Genomic DNA, 20,506 nt, shown 5'->3' on the forward strand with positions numbered 1-20,506 from the left:
CCATCACAGGGTACGAGGCTGGGGTACACCCTGTATGGGATGCCAGTCCATTACAGGGCACAAGGCTGGGGTACACCCTGGATGGGATGCCAGTCCATCACAGACAGACCCATGCAGACAGACAGTAAAGGTGGTGTTTGAACCCCCAACCCTGAAGGTAAGCAGAAACCCTGAGCCCCCCCCCCCCCCCCCAGCTGTGAAAACAGTGGAAATGGGCCGCCGGGCGTGCCTTAATGTTCACCCACCCCTAGAAGCATTCTGTGGGCGCTCTGCTTTCACCCAGGGCCGTTCAGGCAGTATGGCCCTTTGTTTACTGGTGATCGGGAGCAGCATACTGATATGGATCAGGACAGAGACTCTGGAGGCAGACAAGTAAACTGTCTTTCCTCAGCATTTATATTTAATCTCCATTTTGAAAAGGCAGCACCGCAGCTGCCTATAGGGACTTGAACCCACAGCCTGTTTGGTCACATGACAAGTCCACTCACACATTTCCATCTGTCCTGATTTCTAAGAGTAAGTGAACCCCCAAAAACATGCCAGTGCAGTGTGGGGTCTGTCGATTTATCACAGAGGACTCTCTCTCTCTCTCTCTCTCTCCTCCACACCTAGGGCATCTCAGTGCTTCCTGAAAAAAGGCTGGAACACAGACCCTCTCACCCCAATGGCACATTCCGGAATGTCACAGTGGTGGGATTCACGTGCTTCCCTGTCGGGACAGGATACCATAAGGCGCAGAGAAATGCAACCACACACCAAGCCGCACTCGAATGACCACAGTTAAGTGCAAATGAACACAAATCATTCAGTCAATTACTGTGCACCTCTTAAGACATTTTGCAAGAAATACTAAACACCTGCTACTACCTGTTGTACAAATGGTATTTTGGCAAAGTTTTTGCAAATTACAGCTAATTATTTCACGATGGATATCGCAAATCAAAATCATTTCCACACAATCAAAGTAGAACCTTTTTTCTAACCAATTCTTCCTCATAAGCCAATCTGCAAACTCGGTTTATTTGGAAGCATAGCTAGTAAGAAATACTGAATTCATGAAATGAGCTAAACATCCAAGGTGAAAAATGCAACCAGGCACATGTTACCAGGGCTGTGGAGTCAGTAGATAAATGCTCCGACTCCGACTCCCCGACTCCGACTCCTCTGTATGTATATACTATGCTAATGTATTTTCTACATCCATTGAAGGAAAGGAAGGCAACATACATGTCATTTCACCACAGAACTACTGGCTAGGAAGCCAACACTCTACTATAATGCCAGATTAAAGACAAACACAATGAAAACAAGGATTTTGCCACCGACCGATGTGCGTGTACAATCGCGGCAATTGATTGGCGGCCGCAGATTGAGGGTGTCCACATGGACGGGCAGATCCAGCTTGCCGAAAATCTCGACCACCGCCCCCATCCAAAGTAATGTGATGCCTCTGTCTGCTGCAGTGGCTGTCTCCTCTGTCAGCCAGCCGGAAGTTTAGTGCATTGTGTCACTCACCGGCCAGCTGATCAGCAGAACGAGCCTCTGCTGGAGACAGGTAGGGAGATCTGTGTTCTCGGCTCCTTCGGCCCCCTTCACTAGCGCATAGCTAAGGGGAGCCGACGGAGCTGAGAACACACCAGATGATTTTTCAGGCGTTTGACGCGTGATGACTCGTTGAACGGCCGAAAAATCGGCAGTGCATCTGTAAATGTATGGGGGGCTTTAGGCTAGGTTCACAGTTCCCTGTAACAGTGGAACACGACACAATGGAAAGCGGTGCCGCACCTTACCTGTGCATTACATCCCATATAGTGACGCATACAGTCAATGAAAAGCATGCTTCATGGTTACTTGACATGTTCGTTTTGTGGTAACATTATGCACTGCATGCATTGGGCTTTATTCTTACAGCAGAGAAGTAGTTCATTATGACTGTTTGTGAATTGGGACATTTCAACTTACTTTTTTAATTCCCATTTAAATTTAGTAGGAGTCGGAGTCGGAGTCGGTTAACTTTTTGCCGACTCCGACTCCAGGTACCCAAAATTGTCTCCGACTCCTCAACTCCGACTCCGACTCCACAGCCCTGCATGTTACAAAACAACTCATCTGCAAGGAATCTTCTGTCAGGATGAAGAAATAATCAGAAAAAAGCATTTGTTCTCCTGCCATAACTACTAATGGGCAGTGGTGGCTTAATGGTTAGGGAAGTGCACTTATAATTGAAAGATTGCTGGTTTGAATCCCCGACCAGCAAGGCACCGCTGAGGTACTCTGAGCAAAGTACTGCCCCCACACACCACTCCCCAGGCACTGAATTAGCTGCCCCCTGCTATGTCACATATGGGTTAAATGCAGAAGACACATTTCGTCGTTGTGTGCTGTGGTGTGTCAACAATGACTACTGATCACCAAATTCTAATCTGGTACACGGTCATGGTGACTGGTAGCTTTTCCCAGGGAGTGCTGGGCACAATGTAGGACACACACACACACACACACACACACACACATAGAATGGGCAATTCAGAGACTCCAATTCCCCTAAATGCGCATCTCTGGACAGCGGGAGGTAATCAGGACCCCTGGAGAAAGCCAATGTAAACACAGAGAGCAGGGGCAGGAATGAAGGAACACCCACTGAGCCTCACTGCCACTGACAACCCAAACACAAAGAGAATGGAATTTCCATTTCAGAACGCTGTCAAGACACGGAGTCCGGTCCAGGAAGCGGAGCGACGGCGGAGCTCTGATCTCTCGCTCGTCGAGATCAAAACCAGCCACAGCAAGCAGACAGCCAGCACTTCAGCAGACGCAGCTCCACAAGCTCCCACAGAGCCACCGCCATCACCAGGAAGGGGAGGGCACAGGGAGCGACAGAGACCTTAGGGTGACCGAGCTGTCCTCCGCAAGACCAGGTAAACGCCAGATTTGTGACGTCAAACCGTCGACAAGGGAACAAGGTGACAGCGGACTGGAGCCCACCCGGACCTCGCTGCGGCTCAGGGAAGCGCACGCATCATGTGTGACTTTCTCTCGCTGTGACCAGGGCAAGGTGACAACGTGGGGGACAACATGTCCCGGATATGGTGGGGAGACGTGGAAGCTGGCAGAACGTGCCAGTGAGTCACACGGACGTGCCACCTAGAGCATCTTCCGTCTTGCACGGGTAGCGGGGTGCAGATGTGAGTCACCAGGTGGCAAGTGCAGAGTCTCTGTCACCTCTGTGCCAAATCTGCCTTGGCGAGCCTCAGCTGGAGAACTCGCCAACACCCCCGCCTGTCGGACAGCGGGGGCACCCTCATTGCATCGGTCATGCGAGCGATGCAGAAAATGCCCCTGCCATCATTTCATGTTGATTGTACGGCCGTACAATCACCCCTCCCCCCCCCGCCTTGTCTCTTTATCAAATCCCTTTACAAGCCCCCTTATGAGGGTGGCACAGATGACCCAGTGAGCAACAGAGGAGGGGGTCACCCCAGTCACATGACAGGAGACGGTCATGGCAAGAGCTGGAGACTGTGAGAGAGACCCCCCATCCACCAACCCCCTGGGGGAGAGCATGGCACAGCACCCCCCACAGGGACAGGGGGGAGAAGTGTTGACCTTTCAACCCCCGTTAACTTGCTGCTAATGAGGGGACATTTAATGCAGCTCTGCCGGCCCGACCCAGTGCCCGTCAGCACAGCTGTCGCTTCCTGTGACGTCCTGCGACTTTCCTTTCCGTTCTCTGAGGTCACCGGTGACAGTTCTGAAGCCCGTCTCCACCTGGACCGATCCGTGACAACACAGGAGGCTCCGTGTCCCGCATCCTTCACAATCCATCCAGCCCAAGATACACTTTACATTTGGGGTCTTCCTGTGCTGTCACTAGCTTGCTATTTTCTGGTAGTGTGTGTGTGTGTGTGTGTGTGTGTGTGTGTGTGTGTGTGTGCGTGTGTGTATGTTTGTCCTACAGCTGTTTTGGAAGGAGGGTCAGGTGACAGAGCTTTTACGAGTCGACTGTAGTCAGCCGTTTCTTGGTCTTGCAGCGCCCCCCCCCCCCACACCCTCCAGGAAACTAGAGCAGGACCTTGACACCCCCACCCCAAAGACAGCTTGCATTTCCAGCACCCCCACCCCCAACATGCCACACTAAGCAGCCTCTATCACATGCTGTCAGGGCCCCTTTCCTCCTGATCCCCATTAACAACAACAACAAAAAAAAAACCCTCATTATGCCACCGGCCCAACTGTCAGCTAACCAACGCAAACGGGCCATGTTTAGGCCTCACCCCCACAATAAATGCCCCCCCCCCCCCCCCAACAAACCTGGGTAACTAGACCAGTTTGAGACAGTTTGCTCCCGTCATGACCTACATCTCAAAGTAAAAAGAGGTTGCCATGGTAACCAGGCTGTGAGTGGAGGAAAAAATAAATAAAAATAAAGGGAGAGCGAAGCGAACGGCTAATTGCGCCCAGGGCCCACAGGCGATGGGGGCACATGGAGCGGAGGAGCCGCCGGACAGGTTTGACCCCTTCCATACTCGTTTATGAGAGGCCTGAAGCCACCGCACTCGTCACGGACAAACAGGCAGCTGGAGGGAAGCTGGAAAGAGCTCACACTACCCGCTAAAAGCAGGGTTAGCACCGAGAAAAGACGCATCAGCCCAGAAAGTCACACATTATGGCGGAGAGACACAAGAGTCAAACACACTGTCCATTTCCAAGGTGAACAGCTGCCTCATGGTAACCGTAGAAGCACTAAATCACCTAGAGTGATCATTATGATCAAGCTGAGGCAGCTGAACGTTACCCTGCCCCCCCGCGAATCGCACCCACCTGAACGAGGGCGACAGGAGCAGAGATGTCGACGGCTACGATGCGGTAAAAACAGTAAAGAGCTGAGAGGCAGGACAGATCGCCTAAGCCACCTCACCGACGAGCCTCAGTGTGACCGACACGGGCAGTTTAACACACATCCAATGGCAGATGAGAATTTATACACACAGTGGCCCAACAATTAGCCAAGTCCAGAGAGAGCACTGAATAAGACATAACCGAGAGAAAATCATCATCATCATTAATAACAATGACAAAATAGATGCACGGAGAATGACCGCTACCAGCGCAAAGCGTTGTAATTAGGATGGGTGCTAAAGCAAAGTCACAGATTACACCACCAATTATTGCTGGAATGCAGATAAACATGAGGGCAGAGAGCAACCATTACCCCAAAATCTTTAGCCTTCCCAGGCCTGATCAGCATGTGACTGTATGTCGGCCGGCCGACTGGGAAGCTTTAGGACTTTGATTGGGAGTGGAGGAAGCTCTGGAAGTGACCTCAATAACAGAGATGGCTGGTGACCTCGGGGAACTAATGAATATGGGAAAGGAGTCAACCTATTAAACCATCGTAAAAAAGGGCTGGCTAACATCGACTTTTAATCCCTTCAGAAACGACCCGCATCTAATGCTACGAAGGACACAGCCAAGCGCACATGTCCCACAACGGAAAGATCCAGAAACGCGGCGAGCGGCTCCTTCTGGCTGAGGATGATGGCCTTATCCGCATTAGCTAAGCATAAATCAGCAAGAGACTTCACGAGGCACATGGAGCGTAATAGGAGCCGATGTGGCGGTGAGGCCTTGCTGACAAGGATGCCAAATCATTTCAGATGTAAAGGGATGCAGTGATGCTGTAATCTCATCATACTATGTCAACATTCAATTATTTTATAGTGTCCACAAGTGGATGGCAGGGTACTGTGACCTAATTCTCATTCCCCTTGGTTTGAAATGGCCAATTAATCTCAGCACAGAACTCCCACTCAACGTACGGTCCCCATGCCAACTCTGCTGGGAGGGGTCTGGGTTTAGACCCAGTGCCTCTGATGCAGGATGACATCAGTGGGCTCCAGGGTTTGCTGAGCACCCAGAGGACACTGCCACTCCAGGACTCCCACCCATAGGCATAGCCGGAAGGGACAGGAAGCCAGCCGTGAACCCCGCCAGACAAAAAGTGAGCTAATCTCCGTCCTCTGCGCCTCCCTCAGAGAAGGACTGAGGATGGCAAGGTCCCAGCCTCAGGCAGCAGCCCGCTTCAACCAACCCACCCAAAAATAAGTTTCCACGGTTACATCAAGGCCTTTATTCAACAGACACTAATAGCCAACCCTTAATATTTTTAGACTGTTTATATTCAATAAGTACAACAGGGAATAAAGCATATTCATTTGTGTTAGCTATGGAAAATTAGCTAATGCATCTGCAGGGCGCTGGGAGGGATTGCTCTTCATTTGTTATTTTTCATTTTTTTTTAATTAGTTTGATTACTTGACCTAGCTGCCAAATCACCAAACTGGAAAGAGCACGCGTCCTGTTTTTGCTAATGCGCACGTCTCCGCCCCTGCTGGCTAACGCTTTGCAAAACACTCACCAATGCTAAATTAAAAAAAATGAGTCCGGCGCTGGAAACAGACGAAGAAAGGCAAGTGATTCGCCAGCAGTCAATATCCAACACTGCTAATGCACATCATAATCACCATGTGCAAAAGCGACGGGGAAACGTTCGACTGCGGAGCACGACTAAGGAGCCCGGAAGCTGTGGTGGGAAGCCCAGGTGCCATTACGTGTCTAGGGAGAGGGAGGGATGTGGATTATGGTAAACACAAGGGTTCTTCCATTCATAAAGACTACCACACTTTTTTTTTTTTTTTTAACACGCGTAGGCTTCTGGAAGGGCTCTACATGCTGTTCATCCACGATTGCTACATTCACACTCTCTAAAGCACTCTCCAATCCTTCCTGTCTGTCAGACTAATGTAATGTGTGTCATCCTGTACTGCCAGAACGGACAGGACAGAGGGCGTGAAATGCAGCTGTAAAACTGAAGATCCCTAGTCCTACGGTTGAGAAATTGGCAAGGCCGACTGGAAGATGGTGCTTACACCTTGCCCGAGAAAGTGCCAATATCATTGAACTTATTTAGCAGCTTTGTCTGTGATCGTGGTTAAACAAGCTGGAATCACAGTAAGCAGAAGCGTGGGATTCAAAATTGGCCCAATCAGTATGGAAGAGCCATCCTTACAGTGCATTTATGATTTCAGGAAACAGGCCAAGTATAAAAGTGATCCCCGTAAGTCTGGGTACGCACCAGGCCAAAAAAAACTAGTGTAATCAGGGGTGACAAATCATTGGCTCCACCCTCCTCCCCCCCCCCCCAACTGATTTTTGCTGAAACACAACGGCACGACTACAGGTGACAGTTGTCATACAGCCCAACTAGAGAAGTCAGTTTTCAACCAGCTTCAATATCGATTTAACTAGTAAAACAGAAGAAACAGCACCAACAGGGACCAACCACGCTACAGACACTGGTGCAACAGGTAGTGACCGACTCGCACCAACTACTCCACAGCTTGACAGCTCTCTGTATTTCTGGCTTAAGAACGACCTAGTCTGAGTTGTCGGTAAAATACCTCAATCTTCTGTTTTGTTCATGGGCTTAAAGACCACATATCCTGACCTTGTTGTCTGTACCTTTCCCCTCCGCCTTCCTCCTTTTGCTTCCATCCCCCCTTTTCCTGAACTCCGAACCAAACCGCCACTCAATCCCCCCCCAGGTCAGCCAGCCACACCCAGCTCCCTGACCAGTCCCATATGAACTTGTATAGTTTCCAGGCATGTAGTGGAGGTTTGCTCTTTTTTTAATGCCGCGTCCCTCATTGTGTTCTCAGCCCTAACTTAGTCACCAGCCCCTCTCAGTGGGACGGGCACATTCAAAATGGGGAGAGTGGGAGTGACGCTTACTTAGCGGCAGGCTGCCGCCGAGGCCCGTGCTCATTAGCATCCGCGCGGCCGGGTGAGTCAGCACAGAGCTGCCGAGAGACGAGGCACTGGAGAGGAAAACTAACCTGCACGCCGCCGACTCGCTCGCATTTTTCAAAGGAAGCTCCCGAAGTCTGAGCGAACGCGGCGCAGTGCGCAGGCCTATGAAAGGACTCGGGACGCCCACGCCTGGGGACCCATCAGTGCAGGTGGTCAGACAGCACGGGGCACTAGGTGGTAATAATCTATCCACTTATAATGTGCGTCTCGATTCCATAGCAGGGGCTGTTAGAGCTCATCCACCCCTAAGAAGAAACAGAGGGGAAAGGGTTGACTTTCGAGACTGATTGAGAGGTGACGCGCCCCATCCAAATCCCTCCACACTTCAGCACACAGTAGCGCATGTCTACGTGGCAAGAGATATGACTGAACTCAGTATCTGTGATATGGAACTTTGGTAGTCTTTCCTAACTCCAATTTGCATGTTACCTTAATGCAGAAATAGTTCATAAACGTATCATAAATGCACACCAGAGTCAATAAGATCTGTTAATCCTTCCACTGGCTGCTGAAAAGATTTTAGGAACTAAAAGACGTCAACTGTTCAACGCAAGTTGACACTGATGACGTGGAACTGCAGCCAGATAATTGGTGACATTCCCAAAGGGGGCTCTGAAGAAATGAGCGGCTGTGTTAGGGATGAAGATAAGGCCAGGAAGCCTCCTGACGCAAGAAAAGCGAACGGGCTGTAGGTCATGTGTAACCCACACAGACCCTGTGTCTCTCACCTGTCCCTAAGGGTGCTGATCAGCACATGCGCGACATGTCTTGCACTGGAGCACTGGGATGAACGTTTCAGCGTCTCACCAGCGTTCAGATTGGCAGCATGGAGGCTCAGAGGTCAGCACTGTGGCTGTAGGGTTAAGCAGCCGGTCACTCACCCCTAGCCCTGTATGTGTGGAGTTTGCATGTTCTCCCTGTCATGTGACCTTCCTCCGTACCCCAGGCTTCCCCCACAGACCCCTTAGCCTCCTCTAAAGTGCCCGACGTCTGCGATTGTGTGCCCTGCAACGGTCTGGCATCCCAGCCACGGTCTTCCCTGCCTGCCCTCTGTACTCGCCCACCATGTGCTCCAGTGCCAACACAACCCAGTACCACATAAGCGTCTACGCAAGATGGACTGATTGTGTTCTGGCCTCTTTATTAACTTGCACTTTCGCTCAAAGAGGGATTTGCTAGCACGTCTATTCAGACTCAGCATATTAAAATGTAATTGTCCAAAACGTGCTTCCCATTAATAACAAGCCAATTACAATGAGATGTAGGACACATTACGGCATTAAAGAAGGTATAAGTACTTTTGGGCTTATCGTGCCGAAAAAGACTGAGTGACGATTCCACGGACCATCGGCATTAACACTGGGAGCAAGACGGCTGAAGCATACGGGAGCAGTGCGGCTGCAGTGAGCTGCAGGTACTGGAATGCTCATCACTTTGCACATTACTCAAAGCTGCAGGTCACTCGTCAAGATGTCAAACGTTGACATTTAGACCAAAGAACAAACTGCAGGGCCTCGCGGTGCGCCAACGTGGGAATTTTGGCCAATACCATTAACCAGTATTTTTTTGTCTGATATCATGCATACCGATAACCGGCAGATTTTTAAGTTCCACAAATCTGCAGTGTCACTGATGTCAGTGACGTTACTTCCTATGATCTTATGAATGTGTGTAGTAACCACATCATACAATTCAGGCAGTGAGGCATCAGTGAAGTAGCACCAACTTGGAAGTTTCTAAGCGGTGAACGAGCCGACAAAATCCTTCATCCTCCCCTGCGGAAAACGGTTAATCACCCAAAGCAATCTCCATTAATTTAGCAGCTCTGGGGCTGTTAACTTTGAATACTGATAAAGTCTAAATATCAACTGATATTACAGACCAAGACTGACACCTCAATGTCTTTATTCTTAAGTGAACAACGGCCAATACCAATATGTTAACCAAAGTATCATACTTCTCCACCTATAACAGATCTACCCTGTGCTTCAAAAAGGAAGATAAATGATGTTGAGAGCAGAAATAAGTTAAAGAGATACGCTGGTGTTCTGTGGATCCCTCATATGCGGATCCAGGGTAAAAGACGCTCCGGGAACAAGGATTCGGAATAAGGAGGTGCTTCCGTGTAGCGCCATTTCCGATATTCTGCAAACGTGCAAGAAATTCGTGAATCAGCCCACCTTGGCCAGGAAGCACCCACGTCATTCTCTCCCGTGCTTCTGGAACGACTGAGTCACAACGCAGTGCCTAATTAGCGAGAGTCTAAGCCTTAGGTGATCTTCCCGGGCTTGGGAAACAGCGGGGCCGACAGCCCCCCAGGCCCTCCCTCCTCCGCAGTGATTCCCACTGGCTGGCTCCGTTCTGACAGACGCTGTATCCCGCAGTTCAGGGTGCTACCCGGAAGGAAGGCCCCCCCAGACTCGCACAGCAGTCCTCCGCTAATTTCTCTCACCAAGTTTTTGGTTTTATACAGTGTTTCCACTGAACTGATTCCAGTTTATCCTGCTGTTAATTCTACCAAAAAAAGAAATGTAAAATAACAAGAATGCAAAAGAGCGATATGCTACAACCTAGTTCTCGACCCATCACCTCCCCGCAGAGGAAGTGTCATGGGAATGTAAATCCCGTAATGCAGCCGACGTCATTGATTCTAGTCCTGATTCCAAGGAAACCACCACTGAACAGCTACTCCCATCACAGCCCAAGGGCCCGGTCGGCAGGCCCCATGTCGTCACGGAAACCTCTGCTGGGCCTCGAACACTAGTTAAAGGTGTGTAATTCAGCACCTTTCTCTGTATGGCTGATCCTTAACATTTAACAAATGATGTCTTGACCTCAGCTGACTACCATAGAAAAACAAAATAATACATATTCATCTTTCAGTTTTAAAATGCAAGTGTGCATCACACCTCAGCAATCAAGGGAGCAAAGCCTCAATCTCTCTCAATGCCCATTAAACTAAATATTAATCCATTTTGTTAAGGAACAGAAATAAGGCTAATTGCCCATATTTAACGAATAAATGTTGCCCTGACATCTTTCGCCCGAATAGTGTTCAGAAAAACTGAAAATATTTGGATGAAGCAGAAAAGTCCTTTAGAGGCACATTGTACTAACTGAATTTTTAGATAATAGCTTATGATCCTCAAAAGGCATAATATATCCATCATAATAATGGTAGAAAATCTTTTATATGTTCCTTTAAGTCTGATGCCCACTGTCATCATTTTGCACGGATATCTGGATTTGGGAAACGATTTCCACATTCTACAAAAGGTCAAATTACAGTATAAACGCCTACATTGATGCTTTGATGGGCTTTCCTCTAAAATTGATTCCAAGATGGCTCATAAATAAAAAACCTTAAGAACAGTAAGAAGTGGGGGGTGTACAGGTCAGTAAGTTTAGGGATCGGACCACACACACACACACACACACACACACACACACACACACACACACACACACACACACACACACACACACACACACACACACACACACACACACACACACACACACACACACACACACACACACACGGCTGAGATTTTGAATCTTATGGCTGCCATGGTAACTATATTACCACTGCCCTAGGCCTTTAACCCCAAATGCTCCAGGGGCACTGGGCACCAGTTGACCCTGCTCTCTGACCCCCTATTCTCCTCATTTGTACATCAATTTAGAGTAAATCATCCCCTAGATAAATGTAATGCGATTCTACGCACTAACGAGCTGGTATTACAGCAGCGGCTCAAAGACTGAACGGCGCAGAAGCATCTCTCTGCTCATCACCTTCGACCCCTAAAAAGAGGCACCATGGCAACAAGAATGGAGTGCATCTGGAACAGAGGGCCCAGTAAAACACCGGCGAGCGAAATCCCTAAGACCATGTGGCCTCAAATGGGGGAGTCAAGGTCGCAAGGGTCCAGAGGCCCTGCAGAGACAGCCTTTCCTAAGGGTTGGGGCACTTCTGTCGTGGGCCGTATCCCAGGGTGCACCAGGGCTACAGTATCCTTCAACTGAACCGTTCCTGCATTCTGCATCATATTGCCACAGGGTAGACAGGAGGCACAGGACGGTCAGAGGATCACTCGTGTAAGTGTTATTATAAATAGCGGCCAAGTCACATCAGGTTAACTAAATTGGAAAGCAAAATCAAAAGGCTAATTAATTGCTGATGGGGGGGCGGGGGGGTGATGGAGAAAGGGAGAACCGCAGTACCGCAGTATAGAGGCCGGGCGTCCCCTAAACTCTAGCCTCATTTTACACGGTCCAGAGTTATGCGTACTCTTTGGTGAGGAATTAAGGGAGGCCTACATCAGTTAACGACAGAGAGAGAGGCACCTCAGTCTACTGTGTGCACTTCAGCTTCCCCAGCCAGGCCTGTCACAAGGGGCCGGGGCAGAGTGCTCTGGGGGGGGGGGGGCACACCACAATGGAGACTCAGGGGCAGTCAGTGTGTGTGTAGCTGACTGAGACAGTGTGTTTGCATGTGTGTGTATGTCCAGGTATACATTACATTGTAGGGACAAAATGTCCTCACAATGCCATAAAAACCTGTTGTTTTGACGTTGTGGGGACCATTTAGCCAGTCCCCATAAACGGAAATTAAATTTTAGAAAAATCTGTGACTGCAATCAAAAAACTAAAATGCCAAAAACTTGCATTTTGTTTGGTTATTTTTAGTTAAGGTTATGGCTGGGCAGGGGTTAAGGTTGACATTGTTGGGATTAGGGTTCTACCCATAGAAATGAATGGAGAGTACAGATTTGTGTGTGTATGTGTTGCTGATTGACACCAGTATTTAGCTGGGTATACAGACAGAGGCCTGTTGTTATGGGGATACCCACAGCAGGGAGGAAAGGAGGAAGAAAAACAAAAAAATGACTTTAAAAATCTTTAAGCAGCTATAGCTCTAAAGAGAACCACCGGAACCCGTCCATCCGCCCCCTGCGAGTGAGGCCCCGCCCCCTGCGAGTGAGGCCCCGCCATACTCCTGTCACCCCTGGCCTGCTTCGCACTCGTGGCAGGCAAGAGCGGATCGGGGGGTGATGTGGCCCCTCCCAGCCCCACCGGTTACCCCATTCCTAATGAGCATCGAGAGCTCTGGCATCCAACCCCAGGTCCATCTCTATCCCAGGCTGTTCGGCATGGGAAACAAGGCCAGACACCTCCGGCTTGAACTGCGGAAGAGCTGGGAGAGCTTAGCCACAGACGAGAGTCTACTCTCTGAGCCAACATGCATTTTAAAGTATTGAAGAAAACTCAAAGCTGCACTCACCCTCCGAATATTAGAGAGGAGTGAAAAGCGGCGTGTTTATTAAGCGATGCACTGAATTCAATGGCAAACAGATGGCTGAAAAATTAAACTAGATCGAGCTTTTCAATCATGAAGTCTAACACGCCATCGATGGCCCAGCCAAATGGATTTGTTTGGAGGCCGGAGAATGCAGAGCTCAAGGTCACCTCGACTTCGGCTCGTCCACAACATCTGAATCCAACTCTAAAGCCATCAGAGAGGATGGCGTATTCTCTATATTGGAGGCAGGTTGTCTTCGAAACGAGAACACTTAACCCCCATCCAATTGAGGGATCGAAAAGTCGGCGTTACACGGCCGCGGCTCGATAAACTGCAGGTGCTCTGTGCCGCCACGTCGATCAGCCGTTTCGCCGGGGTCCAGGCAAACAGAGGACTTCCTTAAAGGGACCTTTCAAATATTACCTCCACAGATGCCGCTGAACTTCCTGCTGGTGGGTGACAGAAAAAAAAAAAAAAGTCTCATTGGTGGCTCGGAAATGCAAGTGGCTTTCATCTGGAGGACAAACGGAGCGTGCAGGGTAGCCAGATGACACGCTCCATTCCGAAACCTCACTCCACTTTCATATGATCTGATAGTATCATTCCATGGAATTCTGCACCGATCCCCTGCACTCAGCAATGGACAGACATGGGGAAAAAAGCTTGAACATTCTGGCAGAGTCGACAGCCATCACGCTTACAAGCACATGCTCGAGTCAATCAACATCAAGCCCCCAGTAATGACACGAGAGAGGTTCGCGAAGACCAACGCCCCAGCGTCAATCGGATCCCGGGGGATGTCACAGCCAGAGTCCGCACACAGGTAGTGCCAGTGAAGCGCGTTAACAGCCCTAGGCTTTGGCAGTGAAGCACTCATCCTGTTGTGACAGAATAATGCAGGTCATCGACGTGCGCAGGGCTGACAGTGAGGAACGAACTGATCCAAGGTCTCCGAGTTCAGGCTAACGGCAGCCCAATGCACTTCACAGTAACTACACTTTCACTGCATGACTCATTAACGAGTGCCAAACCTCCACAGCTTGCAGACAATGCAGGAGTGAATCACCATTAGCTGAGGAAATGGGGAAAAACAGTGGTACGTTCCATACCGTCCCGCTCCAAACCGTCATTCTTACCTGCGCTCACGGTGCGGGATCGGAGCCTGCTGCTGCCGGGAGATGAAGGTGGTTCCCCAAACTGGGCTGCTGTGGCTGTTCCTTAACCAGCCCATAGGGGGCGATGATGAGTATGGCGTGCTGCGGAACCCATGATCCGACTCCGTTTCTGCAGTAAGAGAAGAGGCTGAGCTACCCATAGCCCCCCTTGTCAGTGGATGTCACTTGTGGGTAAAGCCTACTTCCAGGATTCTCCAGTGCAAACTATACTTGACGCAGTTTGTCCGTGTGTGGGCGGCTAAAAATGTCAAAGGTTAAATGATCCCATAGGGCAGCGCCTTTCAAGCACTTTCGGTCATGCTAAAAGGGACTTGATTCAGACAAAAAGCTGCATTTCCACGGAGGAGCGCTTTATGTTACAAGGGTAATTGTGTTTACAATGATCTCAAAAATCCATTAGCGAACAAAGGTAGCTAAAAGATTAGAAGTGAAATTTTAAAAATTTTCAAAGGGCTGTTATACAAAAGACTGTAAGGAGACGCTGACCCTCCTAAAACCAAGGCTTCCTTTAAAATAGCTATAGACTATAATTAAACATCAGGGGAGAGGGCGATTCCAGGACATTAAAAAATGCTCCTTTCGCATTTTCATCAAGAAAGCAGGTCTGCTGAGTGAGTGAACTCCAAATAAGGGCATGGCTGAAGTCATTTATGTCAGTCCTTTGTTCCTCCTGTCACCCAGAGGAACTGTCACCTATTTCTTCTATGAAAAGGTCAGGTCAAAGCATCTTCTTGACTAAGCAGGCGCCTGCAGTGAAACCAACAACAGTATCGAGTCTGCACCTGGAAAGGGTATAAGAATCATCATCCTCAATCCACACCATTAAAGTCCACTGGAAAGCTACACTGCAGAGGGGGTGCTACTCTGGGTGGGGCGAGTTCAGCCAGACAGACTACGGGGCTCCACTGGCAGACATCACACTGAGAGGATGAGGATAATGATGATGACGAGGACAGTTTTTTGGGAACATTCCGACTTGATGAATTGTCACGAATAAAATCCCAAAACACTGGGCCAGTTGAGGATTTTTTTTTTTTTCTGAGGATGATGTTTTAATGTCCACAAAAAATGCGTAACAGAGCACAAGGGACATTAAATACACATGCTGGATAATCCTGTACAAATTCAGTCCTGCAATGCTTGCGAATATTCTTGCTGCATATGGTTTGTTTTGTTTCTTTTTCTGGAAAAGCAGCATGGAGAACAGTTGACACAGGCTGCACACAGACGCGAACTTGAGAGCAGACAGCGCTCTCAGCAAGATGCCCGGCTTGTAGCCACAGTCCTGCACTTTCCCGCACTTTCCCTTCTTCAGAGAAGTCGGGTGATCCTCTGGATGTCGGTAAGGAGTCACGCCTCGCCAACCTCGGCCAGACTAAGTAGCATCTGCAGAGAGCCAGGGGTCCCAGGCCACCAGACTTGCAGATCAGCTTGAATATGCCCTTAGTCTGGTGGCGATCTGATAAGATGCTCCCAACTGACTGGAAACATTCGGCTCCAAAAGCAGGACAAGAACAGGCACGGAAATTTGGGACAAAGATTTACATACAGGCCTGTAAAACTGACAAAGGACTAAAATGGTATAGGTCTCCTGATGATTTTTTTTTTTTTCTTCAATAAAATGATCATTAGAAAAAAGGAAAAGCCCAACTTCGTTAAAGTTCACTGCTTCTAACCAGTATGGATTTATGCATTTTCCATATGGAATATTGTAGTTATTAGCCTGCCAAACATGGGTGAAATAGCCGGTACTTCGCATGCATCTTTGTCGCTTTTCGGCCGTCCCTCGCAGCTGCCGCAGTGGATTAGTTCACATACCGCGTTTCTTTCCCCCGCCGTCGGTAACTTGAGCTTTACCGGGAGGAAGTGTGCTGGGGGGCGAATGTGCCGGAAAGTAAGAGATACCGGGGTAGGGGGGGGAAATCCATAAAAAAAAACGCACAATGGAGACACGGCGGACGGGTTCGGTAATATATAGCACTTAAATTTAACACACTCCGGTTCGGCTCTGGAGCAACTTCAGAGGCAGTGGGGAGTAAAAATAGACACTGTCCCACCGCATAAAAAAATACTGGGTCGCGAACGGAGGCATAAAATGTCAAACGGGTGTCATGCCTGCGCCGTGCCCTGTCCGCCGGCGGCAGATCATCACAGTCTGTAAAGGTGCGGCTTCATTTGAGCCCGATACGTCGTTTTTCATGACACCGACGTGAGTATGTGCACAAGATACGCCGGGATCAGCTGCTCACAGCAAAGCAGGCGACTCGAAGCCGGTAGATGACAGGACTGAAGGCGTCGGATGCGCATCGGCGGTCACTCCAGGCGATCCTAACCGATTCACCATCAGAAATACTCCATGCAATTAATGCGATTTATTTTGGCCTTTAGCTCTCAGACATGAGCACTTGTTTAACGAGTTTTGAGGAACAGCCGGAAAATGCACAGACCGTCCGATTTATCTTTCTATAGTATTTTCCAGCAGCTCGGTGACTTGTCATTAGTCAGTTTATAACCACTGTTCATATCCCGGTATCAATATTTCATGAAGTCAACAGCTGTGCAATATGCTAATCGAATGCATGTCCTATTTTCAAATAAAAATGTACGATGATTTAGAAAAGCACCAAACTCACCACCGTCAATAGCGCATATTTACCGGTACTCCTAGTACGGTGTTGCATTTCCAGTCGGATCCCAATAAAAGCATCGACCCGGGTCAATAACGAAACAATTTCATGAACTCAATCCTATGCCATACGTGTAAAAATAGAAATGCATAAAATCACTGCGAAGAGCAACTAATGCGCGCCGATCCTTAAAAATGTTTATGACACATTGCCTCGGCTGCTATTGCAGTGTATTTTTCGCCTTCTACAGCCAGGTACTTTCTTCTAGTTCCCAGTGCTCAGAAAGCCGGATCTCCCACTTCGGCCCTCAAAGCGCTCCGGAGTCGTACGGCTTCCTCCAGCAATACGCAGCTTCTTCCTCGGACGCAACGTGCGTCTGTGCGCCGGGGCCGTCTCCATCACATCGTATTCTGATGCGGCTTTCGTGGGCTTAATTCTCTCCCTCCCTTGCTTCTCTCTCTCCCTCACTCTCTCTCGCCCTCGCATAAGTGCAGCAGGCGCAGATGTAAATCCGTCCGTTACATCGGATGGCTGGGAGTCATGTGAGCGCATGCGCCGTGGCCGGCTTTTTTCAGAACGGTGCAGAGCAAGGCCAGTCACACATGCACTGCGCGGGGTCTCGCCTTCATTCATTCGGACCGAATACTTTCGTCATGCCACCATGCCAAAATAAATGTCCAATCCTAGTATTAACCATTATTTACCATCACCTCCGCTGTTGGAAACCATTTTTTCGGAACAGAAACAGAACCTGCTATTTCAAGGAAATTATTCTGCTGCCCTGCGATGGAACAGAGCGGATATAATACAGTATTCATCGGATCACCATTTCAAACATATCTACGTTGCCTAACGCCTCCCTTACGAATATCCGCAATGGAAAAAGTATATGTGTATAAGCTGATGGCTGTCCTGCAGACTCATGCGGCATGAAGAACCAAAACCAGTATTTCAGCCTAATTAACATTAATGATCACAAATAAATCGGAAGACGCGACGTCATCGGAAGACTGACTCATCTGTAATTCTAACAATTACCATCTACGACTGCACAGTGACATCACAGGCACTTCGAGACCCATCATGAACCGTCGAGCCTGTGAGACTTGTCAGGTCACTTTGACAGAAGACTGACTGCCGTGATGTTCCGGTGAATAACCAACAACAGCATGAAAAGCAAACGTACACAATTCCTGTTGCTGGCAATGACGTTTCAGCGAGCAATAAAACCAAACAATGGAATGCCAATAACACATATAATTGCACTTCAACCATTGCTCCACCGATGTATGGTAGTTTGATTATGAAATATAAAAGTATTTACAAGAATCTACATCGCACAATTATACGCGAGGAAAAGGGAAGCGTTGATGAGATGATCCCGAATGATTTGGCAGGATAACACCTGTTGCCCTCCATTAAGCAGCGGAGCCCCGATTCGCACGCATCCCTTCCGCGGCCTCAGGGATCCTCAGACTCAAGTCATTTGCTAGGGCGCGATCAATTAAAGCGGCGGAAAGCACAGCCGACGTTTCACTCACTGACATTAATTAAGGACATTTATGCTAAGTATGACCAACATTTGCATTAAGCGCCAGAAGATTTGTGAATGGACGAAAAATAGCAATTAAAGTATTACGCTTGTTATACTAAAATTATTTACGAGATTCCTTTTTAGTCAGCGGCTCTTTGGTACTTCCATAAATGGAGTGCAACGGAAAGCAATGCTGATATGTATCACAGTGCAATCCAATCAGCATTCTTGCAGCAAGAGATTTCTGCTTTCTCCCTGACGGAATTACCCCGGTTTCAAACACGTCACACGAAAGGACAGTCATCAGCCCATGACGGGTACATGTACGCTGCAGTATACAATGCTAAGTCAGGTGTGTCCCTAAATTCCCACAGGGTCTCCCGTGTTCTTTCATTTATCACGACCCATTCCCCTGACATTGCTTTATAAGTTAATTGCAGCTTGCTTGTGTCGGATGGTGTTTTACATATACAGCGTACCGAGTGGCACCGTGATGAGAACCACGGAAGCTTTCTGCCCGACTGGCTGCTATTCCGCATCTGACTGCCAGGTGGTGCTAAAACGCGAAGTAATTCTTACAGCCCCGCACATGTCTGTGCTGAATAGACTCAGAAATTCCTAGGCTTTTGGACAGCTACAAACTGGAGGACCCTATAGAGTGTCTAGATGATTATGGAGAAAAGATGGGGCACAGCCAAGGTGGAAATGAATCCCCTAATCCTACAATACAACCCAGAAGACCATCACACGGCCTATTTCAGAGATCTGTTACAGTAAATTCCAGTTATACCGGACTTCAAGGGACCTGGCAAAACAGTCCGTTATATCCAAAGTTTCTTATATCCAGAGTTGCTGTAAGCCCGGAACACAACTACAGGACACCATTTACTCATGCCACACCTCAGCAGACACACTTGTGGTATAGATTATTATATTGTACATGTAGTAATCAAACTTTACCTGACCAGATGCGTGACTATTAACGTCTACGTACGTATCTGCGCTGGATATCACCGGCACGCCACGCGCCTTGTAGGCGGAGCCTGCATGTGCGTTATAGCCGAACAGAACTACAGCTAAAAGCGGCCCTGGGGACCAAATTGTTTATCCGTTATAAGTGAAATTCCGTTATATGCGAGACTGCTATAACGGGATTTTACTATATAATCAAATCAAGATATGAACTGAAGTGGTTATTAAATTCTGAGACGCATGGTACACTTGCCAACCACAAAGCATCTCCAGTGCGTATGAATTGTAATGATATTACATTTTGATAGCTTGATATTATTGTGATATCTTGTCAGTGTCTAGCTGTGCCCAGCTAAAACAGCCAGCCTGACATACCTAATTGCAGTCATACTAATATCCAAATACATAATTAAAATGAATGACTGATAATTAATAATTAAATAATTCAAAATTTGGGATGGTGTCTAATATTTATTTTTATTTAGGAGAGATGAGAAAAGATGGTCACCAATGCATTAATCTCTAATTTAACCTCTAACTTTTTAGGTTACCTGTACTGTCACAATAAAGAATGTGTATGACAATTACTTACATTACTGAGCTTGAAAATAATGAACCGAACTGGAGTTTATCATGATCTAAAGCAGAGTTTCCCAACCCCGACCCACGGACAGTATATATTTTTGCTCCCTCCCAGGTCCCTGCCAACTCAGTGCAGACTAGGAGCTGGAAGGGAGCAAAAACCGAGGACCAGACTGGGAAACACTGGTCTAAAGATATATTTTAAGCAGCTGACAGTCTTTCTTCCATGAGCATGACAAGAACACACAACAAACATGCCTGAGTTTTCTGGCTCACCATGCCAACATCACATATCATTTACGCGCTACAGTGAATTAATTAGCTGCAATTTTTCTTAATAAGAGGTGCAGATTTCCCATAAATTTACTATCATGCAATACAAACATATGCCAGTAAAATGATCTCAAAAAAACAGGTTCATATAGTAAAAGCATACAGGTTCACA

General features: G+C 48.2%; 1 protein-coding gene across 5 annotated transcripts in view; it reads right to left on the bottom strand.

The window, feature by feature from the left end:
- The window catches only part of capn15 (calpain 15), a 62,106-nt gene that overhangs the window by 31,683 nt on the left and 9,917 nt on the right, over window positions 1-20,506 (bottom strand). For 2 of the 5 annotated variants that reach the window (XM_072712603.1, XM_072712604.1), the window contains exon 2: window positions 14,308-14,455. The exons of 1 other annotated variant lie outside the window; for it this stretch is intronic. In XM_072712603.1, the coding sequence (XP_072568704.1) occupies window positions 14,308-14,402 (95 nt within the window). In that variant the 5' untranslated portion in view covers window positions 14,403-14,455. Of the gene's footprint in view, window positions 1-14,307; window positions 19,497-20,506 lie in introns of those variants that run through there. 2 more of the 5 variants (XM_072712602.1, XM_072712601.1) reach the window with 2 other exon arrangements.

Source organism: Paramormyrops kingsleyae, chromosome 5, assembly GCF_048594095.1.
Source record: "Paramormyrops kingsleyae isolate MSU_618 chromosome 5, PKINGS_0.4, whole genome shotgun sequence".
Classification (NCBI taxonomy): domain Eukaryota; kingdom Metazoa; phylum Chordata; class Actinopteri; order Osteoglossiformes; family Mormyridae; genus Paramormyrops; species Paramormyrops kingsleyae.